Source organism: Mugil cephalus, chromosome 18 (assembly GCF_022458985.1).
Source record: "Mugil cephalus isolate CIBA_MC_2020 chromosome 18, CIBA_Mcephalus_1.1, whole genome shotgun sequence".
Taxonomy (NCBI): domain Eukaryota; kingdom Metazoa; phylum Chordata; class Actinopteri; order Mugiliformes; family Mugilidae; genus Mugil; species Mugil cephalus.
The window spans coordinates 5,002,559-5,022,413 of record NC_061787.1 but is presented as its reverse complement, the minus strand read 5'-3'; the positions used below and the strand labels follow the sequence as shown (position 1 = coordinate 5,022,413).

Sequence of the window (19,855 nt, the reverse complement as noted above, 5' to 3'; positions counted from 1 at the left end):
ATCTGAGTATTGGCAATGGAGTGGAGGAGAGGCCCAGCCTTCATCTGTCGCTGGCTGTTGCTGAGCCGACTGCCTTTTTCAATCTGCACCAAATCGATCAGATGGATTTTTCTCCCCCCGCGGTCGCTGTTTGCTGTATTCATGTCCTGTACATGCAACATTTTATCTTGAAATTCCTCGGGTTTGATTTATGTGCATATGTATTTGTAAACACACTATTGGCAGCGCGCTTTAGGTGGTGTAATCCGGACACTGTGTTTAATTATGTATGCAGTGTTGGGTGTAAGGGGGCGGTGTGTGTGTGTGTGTGTGTGTGTGCGTGTGTGTGTGTGTTTGTTGGTGGACTAACGGCGAGCCGATGTGTGCAGAGCTGGATGCAGAGGAATGGTGTAAGCTGCTGTGCGTGGAGTGCCTCGGCAGCCGTCTCAACGACATCAGCCTGGGAGAGCCGGACCTGTTAGCAGCGGGGGTGCAGCGGGAGCAGAACGGTGAGTGCCCAATTAGTCCCCGCTAACACAGACAGCCATTCAGGGTCAATCTCTCTCACTCAGCCCACCACCACCACCACCAAGCAGTTAGCAGTTGCAGTCTGTACCCATATGTGTTAAAGCAGAGCTGAGACGTAGAAGGGTTAGGGGAGTGGAACAGCCACCGTCCAATTAGGCCTGCCTAATAAGGGGCCATTTATTGTCAATATCTGATACGAAGTCCCCTGCTAAAGCCTTTAGGTACGTTAGCTCAACTTCACAAGTGTGTTGTGGATGTGTGTGTTGAAGGAAACCGGTGTGTCTGTGTCGAGCACAGGTCACAGGCTGTGGCCGGGGCTGTGTTCCAGGCCTAATGAGAAGTGCTGTGCATCACTGGCTTCCCTCATAATGAAGCTTGTCACAGAGATGGATGAGATTATGGCTCCTAAAGCCATGTGAAATAAATGTGCCTCCCCACATATTCTGCTCACAGGAAATGGAAAAGGAAAAGAGAGAGGAGACAACGGGGCCCCGCTATCACGGCGGAGCTCATTCTCTGTGTAATTTGTAAACGCGCGGAGGAAATCGAAAAGGCAACAGGCAAAAAAGAAGCAGTTTAAAGTTGTAAAAGGGCGAATAATTGATAAGAATCTGCCGTCATTTCAACCCTTTTTCATTTCACTGTAAAGTGTATTTCGCTGTAAAGTGAAATTTTAACCCTCAGCTGAACTTTGCCTCATTTATTTACGGCGTCAGCACCCGAGATTTTGACTGTGCCGGTGTGAACCGACTGAACCGTTTTGAACACAATCCCTCTCCCTCCCGTCGAGGCAGAAATCCTGCGGGAAACAAACCCAAACGTCGAACCTCTCCACTGCGTTAAAAAAAAAAAAAAAAAAGTCTTTTTCCTGTGATTTCAATTAACAGCAGGGCCCGGTAATTAGATCAGAGTTCATTTTCACTATCCCTAAAAATACGCTGCACCGTGACATTGCCATTTTCCATCCACTGCAGACACAAGGCTTATTTTGAATCATTAAGCGTAATTAGTGAGAACTAATTTAGATTATGGAGAACCCTCTCTGTCTCTCTCTCTCTCTCTCAGTCTGCCTCAGAGAGACAGTTTAATGTGAACAGGCAGATTTGGCTTCTTGAACCCGGTGCAGCTCACTGGACGCCTATTTAGACCCATTATAGTAGAAGACAGGTAAAGTGCTATTGAAAATAACGTTTTCACAGGTTGTTGGGTTTAATTAAAAGTGAGTTAAGTAGAGCAGCCACAAAAAAGGTGACGCATTTTAGTAACAATAAGTTTCATTCTCTAGAGTTTGGCAGTGTGTTGATATTTTACAACCGGCCGTCGCCCGGTGTTTGTGAGGCTTGCATTGTGGCACCATAAAAAACAGCATTAATATTTCTTGTTTATCGCTTTTTATTTAAACAGTATCCTTTATTACGGTCGGCTGCAACCTTGGGATTGTGGCATAAATTTTTACGGGCCAAAATATTTATTCGTTTGCTCCATTTAATTTCGATCGCACCTCGTCCTCAGACATCCACAGACCTGAACACATGTGAAAATCTAATTTTAGCGAAACCCGCCACGAAACAGCTCAGTGAGACGTGACGCATCACCCCGTAATAAGGTGTAAAGACAGGCTGAACAGGTGTCTGACACGGTTTGAAAAAGAGTCAGACGGCCTCAGATGAAGCTCGCAGGTTCTAAATGAACAAACAGGTGGGAGTAACCGAGGCCACAGGTGTTAAACATCAAAATTGGGCCACCAGAGCCGTGGTTCCCGACCTGGGGTCTGCAGAGCGCCAAAACGTCTGATCTGAGCTCACCATCAGTTTTCACCCGTTTCACCAGTTTTAAACGAGCATTGCATGTGTCTCCCTAAACCTACTAGATGCAGGATATTGTCAGGTTCGAGCAGTCAATAGAGCTCATCTACCAATGGAATGAGAGTAATACAGCTTTCCCAAGTAGGGTGGGTGTAGGTCTTGGAAAACCTGGTTAAGATCCAGCTGCATATCTGGTGAACCACTGCACCAGAGGGTCGAATCTGGCCCGTGGCATGAATTTGCCAAGTTCAAAAATCTCACAGAAATCTCATCTGCTCCTGAGCTTTATTTTTTTCTGAATTCTTTACTCTGAAAGTCTAATTATGTTGCACAGTTTGTATTTGTTACGCTTTTATTTTTACGCTTATTTAAGTGCTTTGTTTTTTATTCATAGAGGACTGCAATTTTTCAATGAAAATAACTGCTGTCCCTAATTTGTCCACTGCTTTAGTAAGAGAAGAGGACATAACACAACACAGAGACCTAGGACTAACCCAGGACAGTAATGAGCCCAAATTGCACCTATTTTTCTTAAGAAAAGAAGGATAGTTTAATAAACTGTAAGCATTTTCCTAATTTACTTGTTCTTCTATGCACTAAAACAAATGGGAAAAATCTTGAGTAGTCATTACTTAGAGGTTATTATGCTAATATCTTACTGTTCTGGGGCCGCTTGAGAGCAAATTGGGCTGCATGTGGCCCCTGAACTAAAATGATTGTGACACCCATGACTTAGGCTATTGAATGATAAGGGTGCACGGCCACACACACACACACTGTAATTAGCATAGTTGTGTTTTGTCCTTAACGGAGAAATCAGTAGAACGTGCTTCATTTGGTCCAACACAAACTGCCAGTTCCTATTAGCGCACACTTTGTTTTACTCTTTTTACAGGTTAATTATTTAATGCAGTACGTTTTCATGCACGTACAAAAATAAATTATTGCCTTAATCTGACTTTAACTGGACAATTTAAGTGCATGGAAACCTTTCCCCAGCATGTATACACCTTAATCTGACTTTAACTAGACTACGCAGGTGCGCATGACCCCAGAACACAGATATCCAAGAAAGACGGCTGCAGAAAAAATAGAAGTAGGTAAACAGAGTCAGTAGAAGAACCGCTAGAGGGATAGCGCCATCTTTTCCATCGCACCATAAGTAGCGCACACATTACGTACGAGATTAAAAAAGCAGAACAATTATCTGGTTGTTGTTTGAAATGCCGAGCAACATAACATGATACCCCAAAGAAAAATCAACCAGCCATCGACACCCCCAAGCTCCTACCCTCAAAAGTAAAATGAACCCTCTCTTACAGGTAATAATTTAGATTAACACAGCAGTGAGCAAGACAGGTGGTGTATTTTCAGATATAATCAAAGTTAGACCAGAACATGTTCACTTTATGCGACTATCTTTTTACCCACCTCTTTACTTTTCTACAAGTATGACCAGAAGCTTTGGAGAACGATTGATAAAGCTGCTGTGAATGATACATCCTGCTTCCCCTTGTGGTTTCTGAGGAATGTAGTAACTTATGATAAATTACACCCAGAAGTTCAGGAAACTGTCTGCATAAATAGGTTTGTAATAAATGCTGGAAGCTAAAAGAAGTCCGTGCTGGAGTGTTAATGGTGTTCTTGACCGTGAGTGTATGCTGAATGCTTCCAGAACGTTTCAACGTGTACCTGATGCCCACCCCTAACCTGGACATCTACGGGGAGTGCACCATGCAGATCACCCATGAAAACATCTACCTGTGGGACATTCACAACGCCCGCCTCAAACTCATCATGTGGCCGCTCAGCTCCCTGCGCAGATACGGCAGAGACTCCACCTGGTTCACCTTTGAGTCCGGCAGGTGGGCGTGCGTGCAGATTTTCAGCTCTTTGTGTTGTCTTGTGAGATTGAAATCTTGGCAGTGGCAGTTGGGGGCGGCGCGGGGGGGGGTTAGTTTTTGGAAATGTTATAAAAACTTTTAACAAAGCAACTCCGGATTTCCAAATCATCCCAGGATATCAACATTTACCACAGAGTCCTTCAGGCGATGATGTGACAGGTGTGAATGCGTGTCTTTGTTTGTTTTCTGCATCCAGTCGATCAGTGTGTTTGACTTCAGCGGGCTATTATTACGGCGACGTGCCTCTCCCTAACCGAACATTCAAACCGTGCGTGTTTGTAAAGCGGCAATCCAAGAGTAGAGCGCCATCAAAGTGTGTGTCTCTGTGTGTGTGTTCCTGGCGCAGGATGTGTGACACAGGAGAGGGTTTGTTCACGTTCCAGACGCGGGAGGGGGAGATGATCTACCAGCGGGTCCACTCGGCCACGCTGGCCATTGCCCAGCAGCATGAGAGGATGATGGAGGAGATGGAGAAGAGCTCCCAGGTATGTTTGTATAAATATATATATATATATTTTTTTCTTTTTTTGCAGGGGGTTATCTCCTCTCCACAGTCACACTTGCTAAGACCAACGACTGTATTGTGTCGCTGCCACCAGAACAAACGAGTGTATGCATCAACATGGCATCATTTTTGGATTAATAGACCCCTTCGCGGTTTTTAAGCAATGTGACGATTTTTTGAGGGGCGGAGCTTAGCTGGAGGCAAAACATCTCAAACACTACAGCCTGTAAACGCCGGTTAGCATATTTCAAGAGACTGTTTTGGCAAGAATGGATGAGGAAAATGCATATTTGAGAGAATATACTTACTTTAAAAAGTTGACTCTGACTGATGGGACTATATTCACCGACCCCTACACTCTCACTCACTGGAGGGACGATTTGACCAAAGGAGGACACAGAGGGGACAAAGTCTGGTCTGTCTTTATCAAGTGAAGCTTTTCCGACAAAAACATTACAAGGCATATGTGGAACTGCTGTGAAGGGCAATGTAGTAAATGCAACATCTGCTTGGACACCCCTGAAACATACAACTAACGTAAGGTTAGCGTGCGGTTAGCATTAGCATTAACCTGTAATAAGAATCCCCCAAATCATGATTAACAATCACAATTTAGTCGAAACCATAATGTTATTCAAGCTGCAACTGATGATGTAGTACATATTAATCTTACCTGATACGAAATGTGACTGTTGCTGTTGATTGTCTCACTCCAATTGTTTCCTTTAATCGCCAAAGCCAAACCAAAGTTGTCTATGACTCGCAAGTTAGTGTTTTCGGTTTTAGCTCCAAAAATACAGCAAGACGATATTTTCACGCCTGAAAGTGACAGTGTTCGCCTCAAGCTTCCCTCCGTTTTGCCTCCAGCTGGCGCCATGACGTCACAGTGACGTAGGGTTGTATGCCTTAATACTCCTCGTTGCGTTGCTTTCATACGATTGCTAAAATACCCTTATGCCGGAGGACACACTGAGAAATGTTTGCGAAAGCTCCACAAATAGCAGTTTAATTTCAATCCCCTTGTTTTTCTATTATTTCAGTGGCTTCTTCCCCGCCTATTTGATTTAAGCTGATCAAACGAGCAATTCATTGAGGCTGTTGGCAGAATTATTTTTAGAAACCAGAGAGCACAAAGGCAATAAATCATGATTTTCACACAAGATGTCCAAACACACACAAGAGCACACATTTCTCTCAGGGTATTCGCCGCCTGGTCTTTCCCTCTGAAGCGCTGCTTTGGCCCAGGAGCCCTCAGACACCCCACCGCCTTGGCCTCCGTTCCCTCCTTCCATCACAACAGCCATCCATCCCTGCCTTCCTTCCTTCCTTCCTTCCTTCCTTCCTCCCTCTCTTCCTCCCTGCTATCATCTGTATTCTTTATTTACGTAGGCCTGCCTAGTGTTTGATGAGCCTTGACCATATGGCCGTGCTCCTGGACCCCACCACTTGGGAACATTTCCAAAAGCTGCAACCCTCAGCTCTTTAAATTACACGAATAGCTAAACAGAATGGTCAAGTAGGATGTTTACTGCAGAGGAAATACATATTTTCTTGTTAATGTGTTGACATATTTCACATATTTCAAGCTGTTCTCCGGCTTTAGTTTCACATTGCAAACCGATATCTAAAGCACGAGCAGCAAAACAACATCAAGATCCCAAATGAGTCCTCATCTCACTCATCAAACAGCCCCTCAGAGCGGAAACAACCTGCAGCACGCCGTACTGTTCGCGCACTGTTTACCGACATACGCACAAACGCTTCCCCCGTTGTGAGTGAGTGACTGAGAAGTGACAGAGAAGTGAGAGACACCAGAAGCTGCCTTTGTCTGTTTCAGATCCACTCCAGAGAGACGCTAACCAAGTCCATCTCCCTGCCACGCAGCGCCTACTGGCAGCACATCACGCGTCAGACCAGCGTGGGGGATCTCTACAGTTACCAAGGTACAAAACGTACTAATTACCATATGCACCATGTTGCTGTTGGTTTCTGTTGTAAAGGGAAAACAAGCGAAGAAAGTACTTTACAAAACCAGCTATTCAACTTTTCAACATCATGCACAGACTTACATTGCTAAATACATACATCTGCACAATACAATACATTTTTCTAAGATCTCTTTATCACCAATAGTTGCAATTCTTGACCTTTCAGTTTCATGTGTGTAAATCTAGATTCCACCCTCACAACAGACGAGCACAGATTCTTGAGTTTAAACCACAGGTGTAAAAAATACGGCATGAATTTGCAAAGTGCGAAGAATACCAGAATGGAACTGGACCTGTTTTTAAAATGCTATGAACAATTCAAATGAAATTCAATTATCTGCGATCATACAAAACCTGCACCAAAAATAAAAAAAAACTCTTTCTAGATGAATACGTCAGTTATTTGTGTAGCAATCACAGTTTGTGACCATTTTCACAAACAATAACTCTACATTAATTAATTGTATTCAAGTCCATTGTATGTATATCTGCTCCTGAGCTTTATTTTCTTCTGAATTCTTTATTCTGAAAGTCTAATTATTTGTACAGTTTGTATTTGTTACGCTTATTTAAGCGCTTTGCTTTGTACTCATAGATGACTGCAATTTTTCAATGAAAATAACTGCTATCCCTAATTTGTCTGCTAATGTAGAAAGAGAAATAGACATAACACAACACAGAGACCCAGGACTAAACAGCAGGCAGCAATGAGCCCAAATTTCACTTATTTTTCTTAAGAAAAATAAGAATGTAAGCATTTTCTTAATTTACTTGTTCTTCTTTGCACTAAAACAAATGGGAAAAAATCTGAAGTTTACTTACTCATTACTTAATGGTTATGATGCTGCTACAGTATGTTACTGGTTCAGCCCATTTGTGATCAAATTGGGCTGTATGTGGCCTCCCAGCTAATATTAATTTGACACCTCTGATTTAAACCATAAACTGACCACATACTTTTGCATTGGCAAAACTGATGCTATTTTCTCTGGGACACGGGCGGCGCCATCAGTTTGAGACTGGAGCCATGGATGACCTGGCACTTCTCCTAAAGTCCCTCGTGTTTTTATTTGATCAATACTGAGCTCTGCTCTACCTCCACCAGTTACAGAGAAAGGTTGGATTATACACAGCACTTATTAATTTATTTTCTACTTCTTTCATGGACCTACAGCCCTTTGGAATGATCTGCATTTACAAATTAATCTTAAAATATGACCAGGTCTTCCTCTAAATTACAATTATGAATAAACAGACGTTATTTTTTCTTGTTTTCCCTTTTTGGTCGGTGTACCCCGAGGCTAACGGCAAAAAAGACAAAATTAAAGCTAACTTTAGAGTTTAGAGTTTGCAAATCTGGAGTTCAATCAGTTTAACATGATCAGATATGTGGATTAGAGCTATTAGAGATGTAATCAAGAATAGTTGATATGCATGAAGCTGGAAAGTGTTACAAAGTTATCCACAAGAGATCCAATATTCATCAGTCCGGTAATAGAATTGAGTATAAATGGAAACAGGAAATAGCAGCCCTTTCTCTGTAGAGTTGGCCACACAATGAGATGGCAGTAAGTTATAAAGAAGCCCAGGATAAAAAGACAAAAACTTAAAGGAATCACTGCACTATTGTATGGAGTTGCTTCTCTTGAACGATCTTAATAAATTTGTGTGTTTGGATATTCACATACCAACTCATTCAGCTTCTGAATCCACATATAATAGGGCATTGGTGTCACTTCCTTACAGTTGCATTGTTTCAGAATAACACATAGCAAAGTGCACAGTACATAAAAAAGCAACTCAAAGGTAAAGTATGGTGGAGGTAGCATCACGATTTGGGGCCACTTAGCTTCCAGGATATTGTCAGAGTGGCCTCGGGAGAAGCTGTGTGATGCAGGAGGGCGACAACCATAAACATCCAAGAACATCTATTAGTTAAAAGACAACAAAAACCAGAAACAAAGCCAGAATCCAGACCTAACTCCAAATCCAAATGCCTGAAGACAAAAACAGACCTATAAGCTAAATTATCTTATAAAATTAAAGATGGTCTATAGCATCCAAGCTCACCACAGTCTGTCCTTTCCGTGCACTTAATGTAAACGCAAGAGATAGGAAGCGTGTGTTAATGTCTAGATGTGGACCAGAGGCAAAAAGGTGATTAGTGAGCTGATGCGATTATGCTCTGTCCACGGTATTAGTTGATTAGTAGACTTATCTCAGGATTATGGGCCTTTTGGCTTTCACTGATAGAGCAAAACAGAAAGGCGGGCGAAGATGAAAGCCACTCCGACATCACAACTTTCTTTTGAAAAGCTAAGGCTGTTTTTTTTTTTTTTTTCCTTCATTATCATTTAATTGTCTCCTGATAAGCTTAAAAGCAAAATGCGAGTCTTCCATTCCAAACACCAACATGTTTTTTTTTTTTTCTTTTTTTCTCCTTCATATACATTTAACATAGAAGCTCCCACCTCGAGGTCATTATTTATAAGCCCGGCCTCTGTGAAGTCTCCTTTTTAAACTCTTGCTCTCCAAACTCTGGTGAGCAGAGGAGCTTCTCCGTCATCCATCACCTTGGCATCTTCACCGGTCCTCCCACACGTTCTCTGTCCGGTCTGTGACCACCCTCCACCGTCTTCTGTTCGCACGCATTCAGCCCATTATCTCCCCTCCTTTTCCCATGAATAAATTGAACGCATCAGTGTGTTTGAGGACACGCCGATAGGTCTCGTCAAACAACGGGGACGACGAGATGATACTGAGGAATGACGGAAGTCCTGTTGCGACGTGAGATGTTTGGACTGTACGTGGCGTGTCAGGAGCTGGTGCTGCTTTAAACGCCGTTGATGAGCACAGACATATTCAGTAATTGCATTGATTCCTTATTGGCAGAATGTCTCCACCTCTCTGGAGATATAATGTATGTGCACCCGTGAGGGAATTTCAGCTCAATATTTTTGTGAAGTACCCTTTCATCAACCCACCCAGACGAAGTTGTTAAGTCGATTTAACCCTCCAAATCACGTGACCAATTTAAGACGACGTAGCAGCAAGACGCAGCGTCACTGAGTCTCTGTTTAACTTGTGTAGAAAGTGCTAACTTCAACCTATATACCAGTTTTTAAATTGTGTTCATAGGTACATTGTCGCCATGTTTGATGCACGGAGAAACTTTGAAAAGGAAAACGCTAGCAAGCGGAGAGCGCTAACCAGCTTCAAATGCTTGAGAGCAAAACAAAACAAACAAAATGTATTGCATGAACTAATCAATGGTGTCTAAGGAAGAGGGAAAAGTTGTGGGAGTCGTTGCAGCTAAAGAGAAAGATATTTATTGGATATTATCACTTACTGTTACACCTCCTACTCATATTTTATGGTTTTAGTGTGGTTTGAGGTCCAGGTTGTTGAAACAGTTTCTCAAAATGAATTAAAAAAAAATAATAACAATAACCGTTATATGACACGTGTGAGGTTGTGCTGAAATGAATGAAACCAAACAAGGTAATGATGAAATATAAAGGTGAAACCAAAAGTAGTCAAAAACCATTTATCCACAAGTAACTATGCCGCGTGATTGCTAACAGTTTAGTTAACATGTTTTTGGTATATATGGGGAAAGATTTGAATAATTTTAGTATAATTTAAATAAATGATTAAATAAATAATAAAATAATAAATTTTAATCATTGTCTATCGCTGGCTAACGTAACACAATATTGACGATATTTATATGTTTGCGTTATTATGAAGTGGACATCCGTGGCAATTTTCCCATAAAAAAATGTATGGGATGACGTTACTGCAGCTGTAATCTCATAAAGATATCTTGACTTGCACAATACAAGTTGACTTTCATTATGAAGTGGTCACAAGGAATTTAATCATTTCCTTGGATAGCTTAGTAGCACAACGTTCATTTCGTTGAATAAATACAGGACAGCTGATGTCTTAGCAGAGCAGTTTGAATTATTGCCGGAAGTGACAGAACGAGAAGGAGCAGCCATAGTGATCTGATAGATGAGGAGCTGCACGCCTCCAGCTCCCTTCACTGCTGTTCCCAGACGGCATCAAATCAGATCTGGATTATGGCAAACGGGCCAATTAATGCCTGTCTGCTTTAATAAAAACACAACAGATTGTTTTACTGTTAGTTTTATTCTGATTAATTTGTTTTTAGCTATTGATAGTTCAGAAACTGGATGCAGTGGGTACAAAATTACATATTCACGAGAGATCACGGTGTAAATAGTAAAGCACATGAAGTGTGATATAGAGCTCTCGCATAATTAAAAGCATATTTATAAACTAACTCATGACGTTGTAGTTGAATAATAAAAAACTAAAGATAGAAAAAAAAAAGATAAATGGTAGATTTGTGTAACAACGCCTGAACAGTATTTATTTAAACCACAGGGAAGAAATGTCAGCCATCACCAATTTAAATCGTATCTTTCTTTCTTTTCTTTTTTTTTTTTAATTAGATGAGCTATTCTACAATCCTTTCCAGTGAACTCTGGGATCTCTAGAAGTAGCTCCTACTTGTTAGCGCTGGGAAAACCATGAAATCTGTCTTTAAATGAATGTGCTTATTTAGAGACACATTCAGCCGTTAATGAGCTGTTTCTAAAAATATATATAATTAACGTTTTAGTAATAATGACACCTTTATTTCCTGGAATAATAATTTGAATCCAAACCGGAGTAAGGAATGGTGTTTTTGGACCGACTGGCTGCCTGTGTTTGCTTGCCGGCTGTATCCCTGTGTGCATGATGAATATCCAATCAGCACAGTCAATTTGCTGAGTCATGCTCGGGTTGCTTTCAAATACCCTGTGGGTTGGGGGGGGATAATTAAGGGACACAGTTTCTTTTCCCAAAAGACATTTATTCACCTATTTGTTGTTTTTTTTTGTCTTTCTTTTTTTGTCTTTTTGTTGTTTTGGGACCTGACAGTGAAGTAGCATAATTAATGTAATATATTTCACATCTGCTTTTTATTTAGCTGGAAAAGTCTCCGGTATACCTCCCAGAAGTCCTGTTTGCTCGGAGGGAAAATGATAATTGTCATTACGTTTAAAAGAAAGTCGATGTGGCGTGAAAAGAAAAGCTGAATATATAGTGTGTATTAGACGGAATTCAGCCAACCGAGAAGTTTTAAAAGAAACCCAAGATAGATGTTTTAATCTGAGGAAACCACGGTGTACACTAAAACAATGTCTCCGCTCCGTGCTATCTTCCACCTCTACTCTTAATGTTATTCACTTCTTTTGCATTTCAGAAGAAACCGCCGTGCTCTCCGAGGTTGCTGATGCATAGAAATAAGTGCTCTTTAAAGTTTCGAAAAAAGGTCAGAAAAGGTTCAATTACCAGCTAATATTGGAGTGGAAAAGGGGACGAGAACGCTGGCATTTTTTGGCGCGTCCATTTTTTTTTTTTTTTTTTACTCTCTCTCGTTTTATTGTGCTCCGCAGTTTAGAGCCGTGGCATTAGCAATTCTAATGAAACGATGAAGCGCTGTTCTTAGTTTGATCGGCTGGGAGTGATACGGAGTGTTTTTTTTTTTTGTTTTTTTTTTTGAGGGGAGCGATACCGAGAGGCAGAGAGTATCAAAGGCACGGGGACGAGATGATAGAAGAACAGGGATGATAACGGCGTCTTATCTGCAACAGGCAACATGGAAGACTGTAGATGGGAAAACAGAAAAGCTATGAAAAATTCACCAGAGCCAGGTGGAAGTGTTTGGCCGGGGAAAGAGTTTTCTAATTTCAGCCATCAGTTGTTATTTGAATCCAAAATTGAAAATGAGCTGACCCCCGGCGACCTGGATTGATGTTTTATTACTTAGCAACAATCTTTTTGCGGCTCTTTTCCTGTGGTTACAGCTGTTACTAGGATGCAATCTGGGTCGTGGCACGTTGAAAGGTGCCAACAGGTGTAAGTGTGTGTGTTTGTGTGTTTGTGTGTGTGTCCGGGTTTGTCCTGTATGCACCAGCCCAGCAGCTGCCACCCCAGGCCAGATAGGATGACATGACCTTCCCTGGTAATGAAAAGGCACTGACAAATCACTGTCTGCTTCTCATAGGGATAGAAAGAGGAGGAGGAGGAGGAGGAGGAGGGCTGCTGACACCATCATCATCTCTCTCTCTTTCTATTCGTATTTATTTTTATTTTTTTTTTCCATTTGACCAAGTGTTACTGCGTTTGCGGTCCAAAAGCGCGCCTCTCGCCACGGGCTCTGGCACCGCTGAACAAACGCCACAGTTTATGCCAGAGGAGATGATGAGATCCGCTTCGCCCTCTGTGTCTGCGCTCGGCTCCCTGCCTCCTTCTTGTTTTTTTTTTTCCTCCCCCAGCCTAAATTGGCCTTGGTTGAGGAAAGGGAAGGGATTGTCTTGGCAAAGATGTGAAAGGGATATGCCTGGTTGCGCACCAGCGGTTTCAGCAATCTATTAAGCACAACGCAGAGGAAGAGAAAGAGAAAGAATTGCTGTTTTTTTTTTTCTTACCTGCAGCAGTAGCACGGCTGCATTTAAATCCTAAAAAACCACAGCCTTGGGTTTTGTTTTAATTTCAGGGAGTGGTGGAAAGGAAAGAGTAGCGGACAGAGGTGTGTATGCATGACTCACCTGTTATGGACTCATCCTCACGCCCACACCGGCCCCACTCCACTTCCTCCAACGAGCTGTTCCCTCAGCTCACACTGGAAAATGCCTTTTTTTATGTTTTTCCTTCTCAGTGTCTTTCTTTGCGTCACCCGTCTTCACACCTCTTTTTTTTTTTTTTTAAAGAGTAGTCTTCTGCCTCTGTGGCCCTGACACACACTCACCCAGCCACTTGACATTGATTGCCAGGCTGACTGGGTCATGTTTTATATTTCACGTCGCACGTCTCACGGTCTGAGCCTCGATTCCCTTTGGTGGCATCATGACTGACGCTGCTGCTGCTGCTGCACACACAACCTCTGCTCTGCCTTGTGTGTGTGTTATGAACTCTTGCTCTTGCTAATAGGCATTGCAGCTCCAACAACACTCAAGAAAATTATGCCTTTGTCAATTTTGTCCGTGCAGCCCTGGAAAAAAAAAAAAAAAAAAAAAAGAGAAAATTTTCATTTGTTAATCAAATTTCAATTAACCTCTGCAGCTGAACTGATCCGAGACGTCCGTGTACGTATCGACGTGCAGCAATCTGCCCCCGACACCCCCTCCCTCCATCCCTCCCTCCCTCCCTCCCTCCACCAGCCGCGGGTCCCCGTGCATGCTGTAGGTTAGAGTTGATTACAGTGTTGTGCTAGGTTTTTGCACCTCCTGAAATATTGATCACTGGCCACTTCCTCCCCGTTTGGTGCACGATCAGCAGCTTGCCAGCCACTTTATCCAACAGACCACCTCTACGCGCACAACTCCCCGCGGCACTCCTAATGTATTATTAATAGTACGAGAACCGCCCTCCGCCCCCCCACCACCTCCGGAGCATCTATTGCTCCCTCTCGGTGCATTTAACCAATACGAACTGTGGAACAAATTGGTCCAATTACTTTGAATTAAGCTGGAGAGGGAAGGAACAGGAAAAAAATGAAGGCGAGAGAGTGAAATGAAGTTGTTTATCTGAAATGAAAGGCTGCTTGTTGCCACTGTTACCATTTATATTCTGACAAGTATAAAGTACTAGAGACACAGACTTGAGTAAAAGTATAAGTACACTATTCTACTTGAGTATTACTTGAAGTATTTAACATTTTTCGTACTTAAGTATTTAAAGTAGTTTATCTTAATAGTTACTACTCAAGTGCTGAAAGTAAAAGTACAAGTATTGTGTTATATAGTTATTAACGAAAGCAGTCAAAGTTTGCATATCGTTGTTTATATTATTTCAAATGTTAAACCTAAAGGACACGGATGTACAAGGTGGAGTACATGTACAAGTCACTAGCCTCAGGAGTAGGCTGTCCATTCACAAAATGCTACATGAAAGATGAAAACAAAATAAGTTTAAATTTGATGTAAACTAACGTTAGAGAGAGCTCCCAGTTAGTTAGGGACTAATATTACAACTATTCGCCAACAGAAACCATAACTTTGTTACACAGTTTTGTATATACGAGCGTCTTGTTAGCGCAACGTTAGCTGGCTAGCGATCACTATGGCTTTAGCCCATTCTAGCCTTACTTTAGGAGCAGACGTATGTATGCTTGTTTATTTTCTTGAGATTTAACAGGAGTGGGGCCTTACGCACTCTTTGATCCACTTAAGGCGCCGCTCCTGTTGTGAAGAAAACAACTTCCCCCAGTCAAACTCTTCTGGTACCTAGTGTCTGACCACACCACTTCACCTGTTTAGCTTGTTGGATGTCGGCAGCTTGACGGACCTTGTTTACATAGTAACGGTTGCTAGGATGTATGGTTGGCATCTAAATTGTAAAGAAAAGAGAGGTAACTGGATTATTAAGAAACAACTGGAATCCAGGCACAGAAACCTGGTGTTGTGGTTCACATTGAGTGTCAGGTAATATTAATTTGTTATTGCTTTGGTGTAGTTACGGCCGACAGTAACTATTTCAGTTCCAACAGTAAATAACAATAAAATAATAAACGGAATATTTGGGATCACGACAGTATTGTATGACTTGTAACGTTAAACTAAAGCTCTTAGAGTTAGCATCTTATATTTAACTACATTTATCATAACTGAAATCACGTAAAACTAACTTAAATTACCTGAAACTGAGGCTAATTCACTTTCCAAATAAATACTAGTTTGTATGGATAATTGTCGAGTCCAATTGTCCTTCATTTGATCTGATAATCCACATTTTTCCCCGTATTTCTTCCTGTATTTACCGCTACATTTCACTGTGTTTTTGGCCCCAGACGGCATTGACGTCAATGCATACCCTCCGTTAAACTCATCGAAAATATGTGGTTCTATTTCTTTACTATATTACTATACAACTCTGTTTATATCTAAGTATTACGCACATATGCAACATATTTTTTTTCTTAAGTGAAGAAGGTCAGGTTTATTCTTGCCATCTTCATTTCTTCATTAAAATGATACATTGGCCAGTAACTAAGCAACAGTTGTGCTGTGACTACATCATCTAAGGAACAATGCCGAATGGTTTGAGTGTAAAGTTCACTCAAATTATTATTTTACTCCTCTAAAAATAGCTCCTCCTACTTCTTCTTCTTGTCTTTTTTTTTTTATTTTTTTAAATCCCCTCAGGTACAGGTCTGGCTATGACGTTCATCCCTCGAGCACAGACTTTCCCCAGCTTCCTGTCTGATGAGCCTGAACAGGAGGACAGCCAGCACCAGGAAGAGGCACCGTCGCCCCCCAGTGGCTGCGGATCTAGTTGCAGCCTGAGACCCCTCCAATGACAGAGAGCTGCTCCGCCAACACTGGACACTTTACCCACCACTGTAGAGAGGATGTAGAAATATGTATAGCGACATGTGTAATATATAATTTCCTGCTTATACTTTCCAGACAATAGTGCGAACTGTAAGAGTTGACGTGAAAAGGATCTTTGAGGGGATTTGTATCCTTTCTTTCTTGCAGGAAGTATGACAGCAGAAGTAGCTTCAAAGATTGCACCAAAAAAAATCATTTCAAGTGTAGGTTTATGTTGTCAATATCCTCTTAAAGCCAGCATGATCCCTATTTTTTTTTTAATGAACAAGAAGGCACTAAAGATTCAGTCTTAAAAAAAAATAATAATAACAACAAAAGGTTTTGTCCGGTGTGCAGCCTCAATTCAAGTGAAGCTTCACCAGTTCGGACAGATATTCCTCCCACTCCAACAAAACACTCTTCCTCTCGAAAAACGTGAAATTGATCAATGCCTCGTGCAGAAAACGAGTTGATGGTGATTGCAGGTTTTAATCGGCTGCAGCCGGCAAAGAGGTAGAAAAGGAAAAAGTCATTCAGAAATGTGCTTCAAGGATATGGGAACGGACTGTCATGTCAGAAATGATAAAGTGCAACCTTCTCACAGCCTCTGCTTTAAACTGCCAACCTTTTCTCCAGAGCTATTTGATTTTAATAGCCCCTCCCCGGCCTCATACATACAGTGGCTCTTATCTGATAACTGGTTCATTAGCAAAAAGGCGGAAGGAAGGAGAAGCAGTTTGACTAGATGAGTTATGCAAAGTAGAGGTGAATTTGGCAACGTGGGTGCAAGACGTGAACATTCAAATGTGGAAAAAACACGCGAAAACATAAACTCCACAAATTGACTTAAACAGGTAGATATGGGCGTACACACTTCTCTTGACAAGAAGACAAAATATATTGTAATTTAACGGGATAAAATGAAGAATGGAGGGTATGCACGTGACGTCACAGCCAGCAAAGTCTCCATGGTTACGGCCACCGAGTGGTGACCGTTGAACATGGAGATTAGCATCATTAGCTTGAATAATAGACTTTAATAACGTCTAAATTATAAAATTTATTTTTTTAAAAAAAAAAAAGGTGAGCTGTTTTTTGACTGACTGTACCAACAGAACTGAAAAGCAGTCAGAGATATATTTTTACAGACATCTCCGACTTCTCCTTTCTTTAAAGGAAAGTAATTTAATTTTCTTTAAAGAAAAGAGAAGTAAATGGATCGATGCATTACGAAGAAACAGCTGGAATCCAGGCACAGAAACCTGGTAATATTAATTTATTGCTGTATTTTTTGATGAAGTCATACCTTAAGTTAACGTTACTTCTAAAGTTATTCTGGAGAGTTACCAGATAAGTTTGTTTCTGTTGTTGTTTTGGTGTAGTTATGGCCGACAGTTACTATTTCAGTTCCAACAATAAATAAAAATAAAATAATAAACAGAATATTTGCGATCACTCCCCGTCACACTTTTTAACGTGGTCGGAAGCTACAGTATTGTTTGGCTAACGTTAACCTACTTCTCGGTTAAGCTCTTAGCGTTAGCATCTTTTATTTATCTACATTTATCATAATGAAATGAGCTAAAAATTAACTTATATTAACTGAAACTTACTTTTATAAATCCATACTAGTTCGTATGGATCAATGTCGAGTCCAATATTCCTTGATTTGATCTGATAATCCACATTTTTCACGGTCTCCCCGTATTGACTGATAGATTTCACCTGTTTCGGGGGGCGAGGCCTCGGGCGGAAGTGACGTCAATTCATACCCTCCATAAAATATTTGCCCCTGCCTGAAATATTTTAGTTGCAGAATTAGTTTTTTTTATTATTATTATTATCAGCAAAGGTCCTCCAAAATGTTCAGACAAGCTTTATGACTAAGATAGAAAGAAAAGCAACAGCAAAATAGTCATACACATCAAATGGGCACTGTTGAATTGATTGTATTTACAACAAAATGGCCGCCATCAGAGAAGTGTGATGTAAGATTTTTCATTCAACACATGCCCCCATAATGAAATCCAAAATGCGCATTAAGCCAGGCTACACAAACAACTCATTTTTTCACAGTTTTGTTTTGCATCCATTAGCAGGACCTGAGAGAATGAGTTCGCTTAAATAGCGACAGGAGCCGTGAAAACATCGTCATTAGGTCCTTTCATTAGAAGCATGAGTATCTCTGAATACATGATTTGAATGTTTGTCCTCCTCCAGTAAGAAGTGCCTTTCGACGCAGACAGCGGTGGGCGTGAGATCCAACCAAAGCGACGACTTTGGGCTTTTTGAGTTTACCAGTTTTGTTGACGGAATAGTTAAAACAGCTTCGGGATGTCTTATGTTTTCTTAAAAATATTGTAGACCCAGCTGTGAAATGCCATGTTACACCTAAGAATACTGACTTTAACACTCGTTGCCTGTCGGTCACCAGACGCATCATCTCCTAAAATAAAAGATTTCCAATGACAATCAGTTTTCAGGCAACAGTCAGTGTCAAACCTAAACCACTTATTTGAACGTCTCCTCTTCTTGTAGTTGTTCCTGATGGTTTGGGTTCTAGAGCTACGTTAGATACTATACTCCCGGGGAACTGGAAAAGTTCAAGCACTTATTTCGTGTTAAGTTTTGCAGTAGTCACTTTATTTTATGTTATTTAAAAAAAAAAAACAATAAAAAAAACAACAACCCTCGTATTAATTTGAGCCTCAAAGTGCCCATCCACTGAAGGTTGTTAGTCCACTGAGACGTCTGTTGACACATTTATGCCCTAGTTGTCTTGAGTCTTAGCTCAAGTGTGGTTAATAAATGTTGTGAATAATAGTTCCACTACTCACCGAGACGACTGGAGAAAATTCTCAGTGATCGCGTCAGTTCGTCATTTGCAGGTTTTTCCACTCGTTTGTAGACGTGTCACGGAGGTTTCTGTTGGTATGAGGTCGTGTTTGTGTCCACCATGTTTTGTGTTCTGTTAGGTTATATGTTGATAGCACTTTGAATACATGAGTGTAGGACTACAGTTTTCACTAAATGTACATATGTAATGATTTTGTTGATTAAAAAATGTAATAAACTGAATGTTCTATCATGTCACAGCCTTTTTTCCTTTCGAGTTATTATTAACCCTCTGAATCCCAAGCAGTTTCTGGTCTTTTTTTTTTTTTGCTTTTACATTGGTTTTCTTTATTACATGTATATGCATTATATTCAGTTTTTAATAAATAAATATACATATGCATATCCCACTGGATTCCCCACGTTGGTGAACATCAAACCAACCCGTTGCCTCCAATCCCAATAACCACCCTTGAAATAAATAGATAAAAAATAATAAATAAAAAACAAATGAATTAAATTAAGAGAGAAAATTAAATAAATAAACAAATAAATGAAAATAAAACTTGCACAACAAACAAACTTGCAACACACACACATACAGGTAAATATAAATACATATGTGCTTTAATTTTTCTCTGCAAAGTGAAGTCCTGCTCCGCCTAGTGGTCCGTTTTGTAATTGCAAGGGGTCCGTGAAAATAATAATATTGTTTAAAAAAGATGGTGACATTTATAGATTCAGGACAACCATGGACAACTATAGGCTGATGTAACTCCATAATTTAAAAACTATGAATCATTAGAAAAAAGAAAAACGGTAATTGAATTTCTTAGATATTTTTATTTTTTATTTTTTTATTGGTGGTTATCTCAGCTTTAGCACAAAGCCTGGACAAAAGAAAATGAGTTTAAAAAGCTTA

General features: G+C 40.8%; 1 protein-coding gene and 1 long non-coding RNA gene across 3 annotated transcripts in view; one reads left to right on the top strand and one right to left on the bottom strand.

Moving 5' to 3' along the window:
- Positions 1 to 17,166, top strand: part of dok6 (docking protein 6) — a 55,999-nt gene extending 38,833 nt beyond the window's left edge. Inside the window, exons 4-8 of one of the 2 annotated variants that reach the window (XM_047568727.1) lie at positions 369 to 488; positions 3,988 to 4,183; positions 4,563 to 4,701; positions 6,559 to 6,664; positions 15,931 to 17,166. In XM_047568727.1, the coding sequence (XP_047424683.1) occupies positions 369 to 488; positions 3,988 to 4,183; positions 4,563 to 4,701; positions 6,559 to 6,664; positions 15,931 to 16,085 (716 nt within the window). In that variant the 3' untranslated portion in view covers positions 16,086 to 17,166. The remainder of the gene's footprint in view (positions 1 to 368; positions 489 to 3,987; positions 4,184 to 4,562; positions 4,702 to 6,558; positions 6,665 to 15,930) is intronic. The other variant, XM_047568728.1, reaches the window with a different exon arrangement.
- Positions 12,861 to 19,252, bottom strand: LOC124995953. Its single transcript, XR_007110781.1, has 3 exons — positions 17,712 to 19,252; positions 13,336 to 13,778; positions 12,861 to 13,155 (listed from the first exon to the last, which is right to left on the bottom strand). It is a non-coding gene; the product is annotated as an uncharacterized LOC124995953 (long non-coding RNA).
- Positions 19,253 to 19,855: the final 603 nt, after the last annotated feature.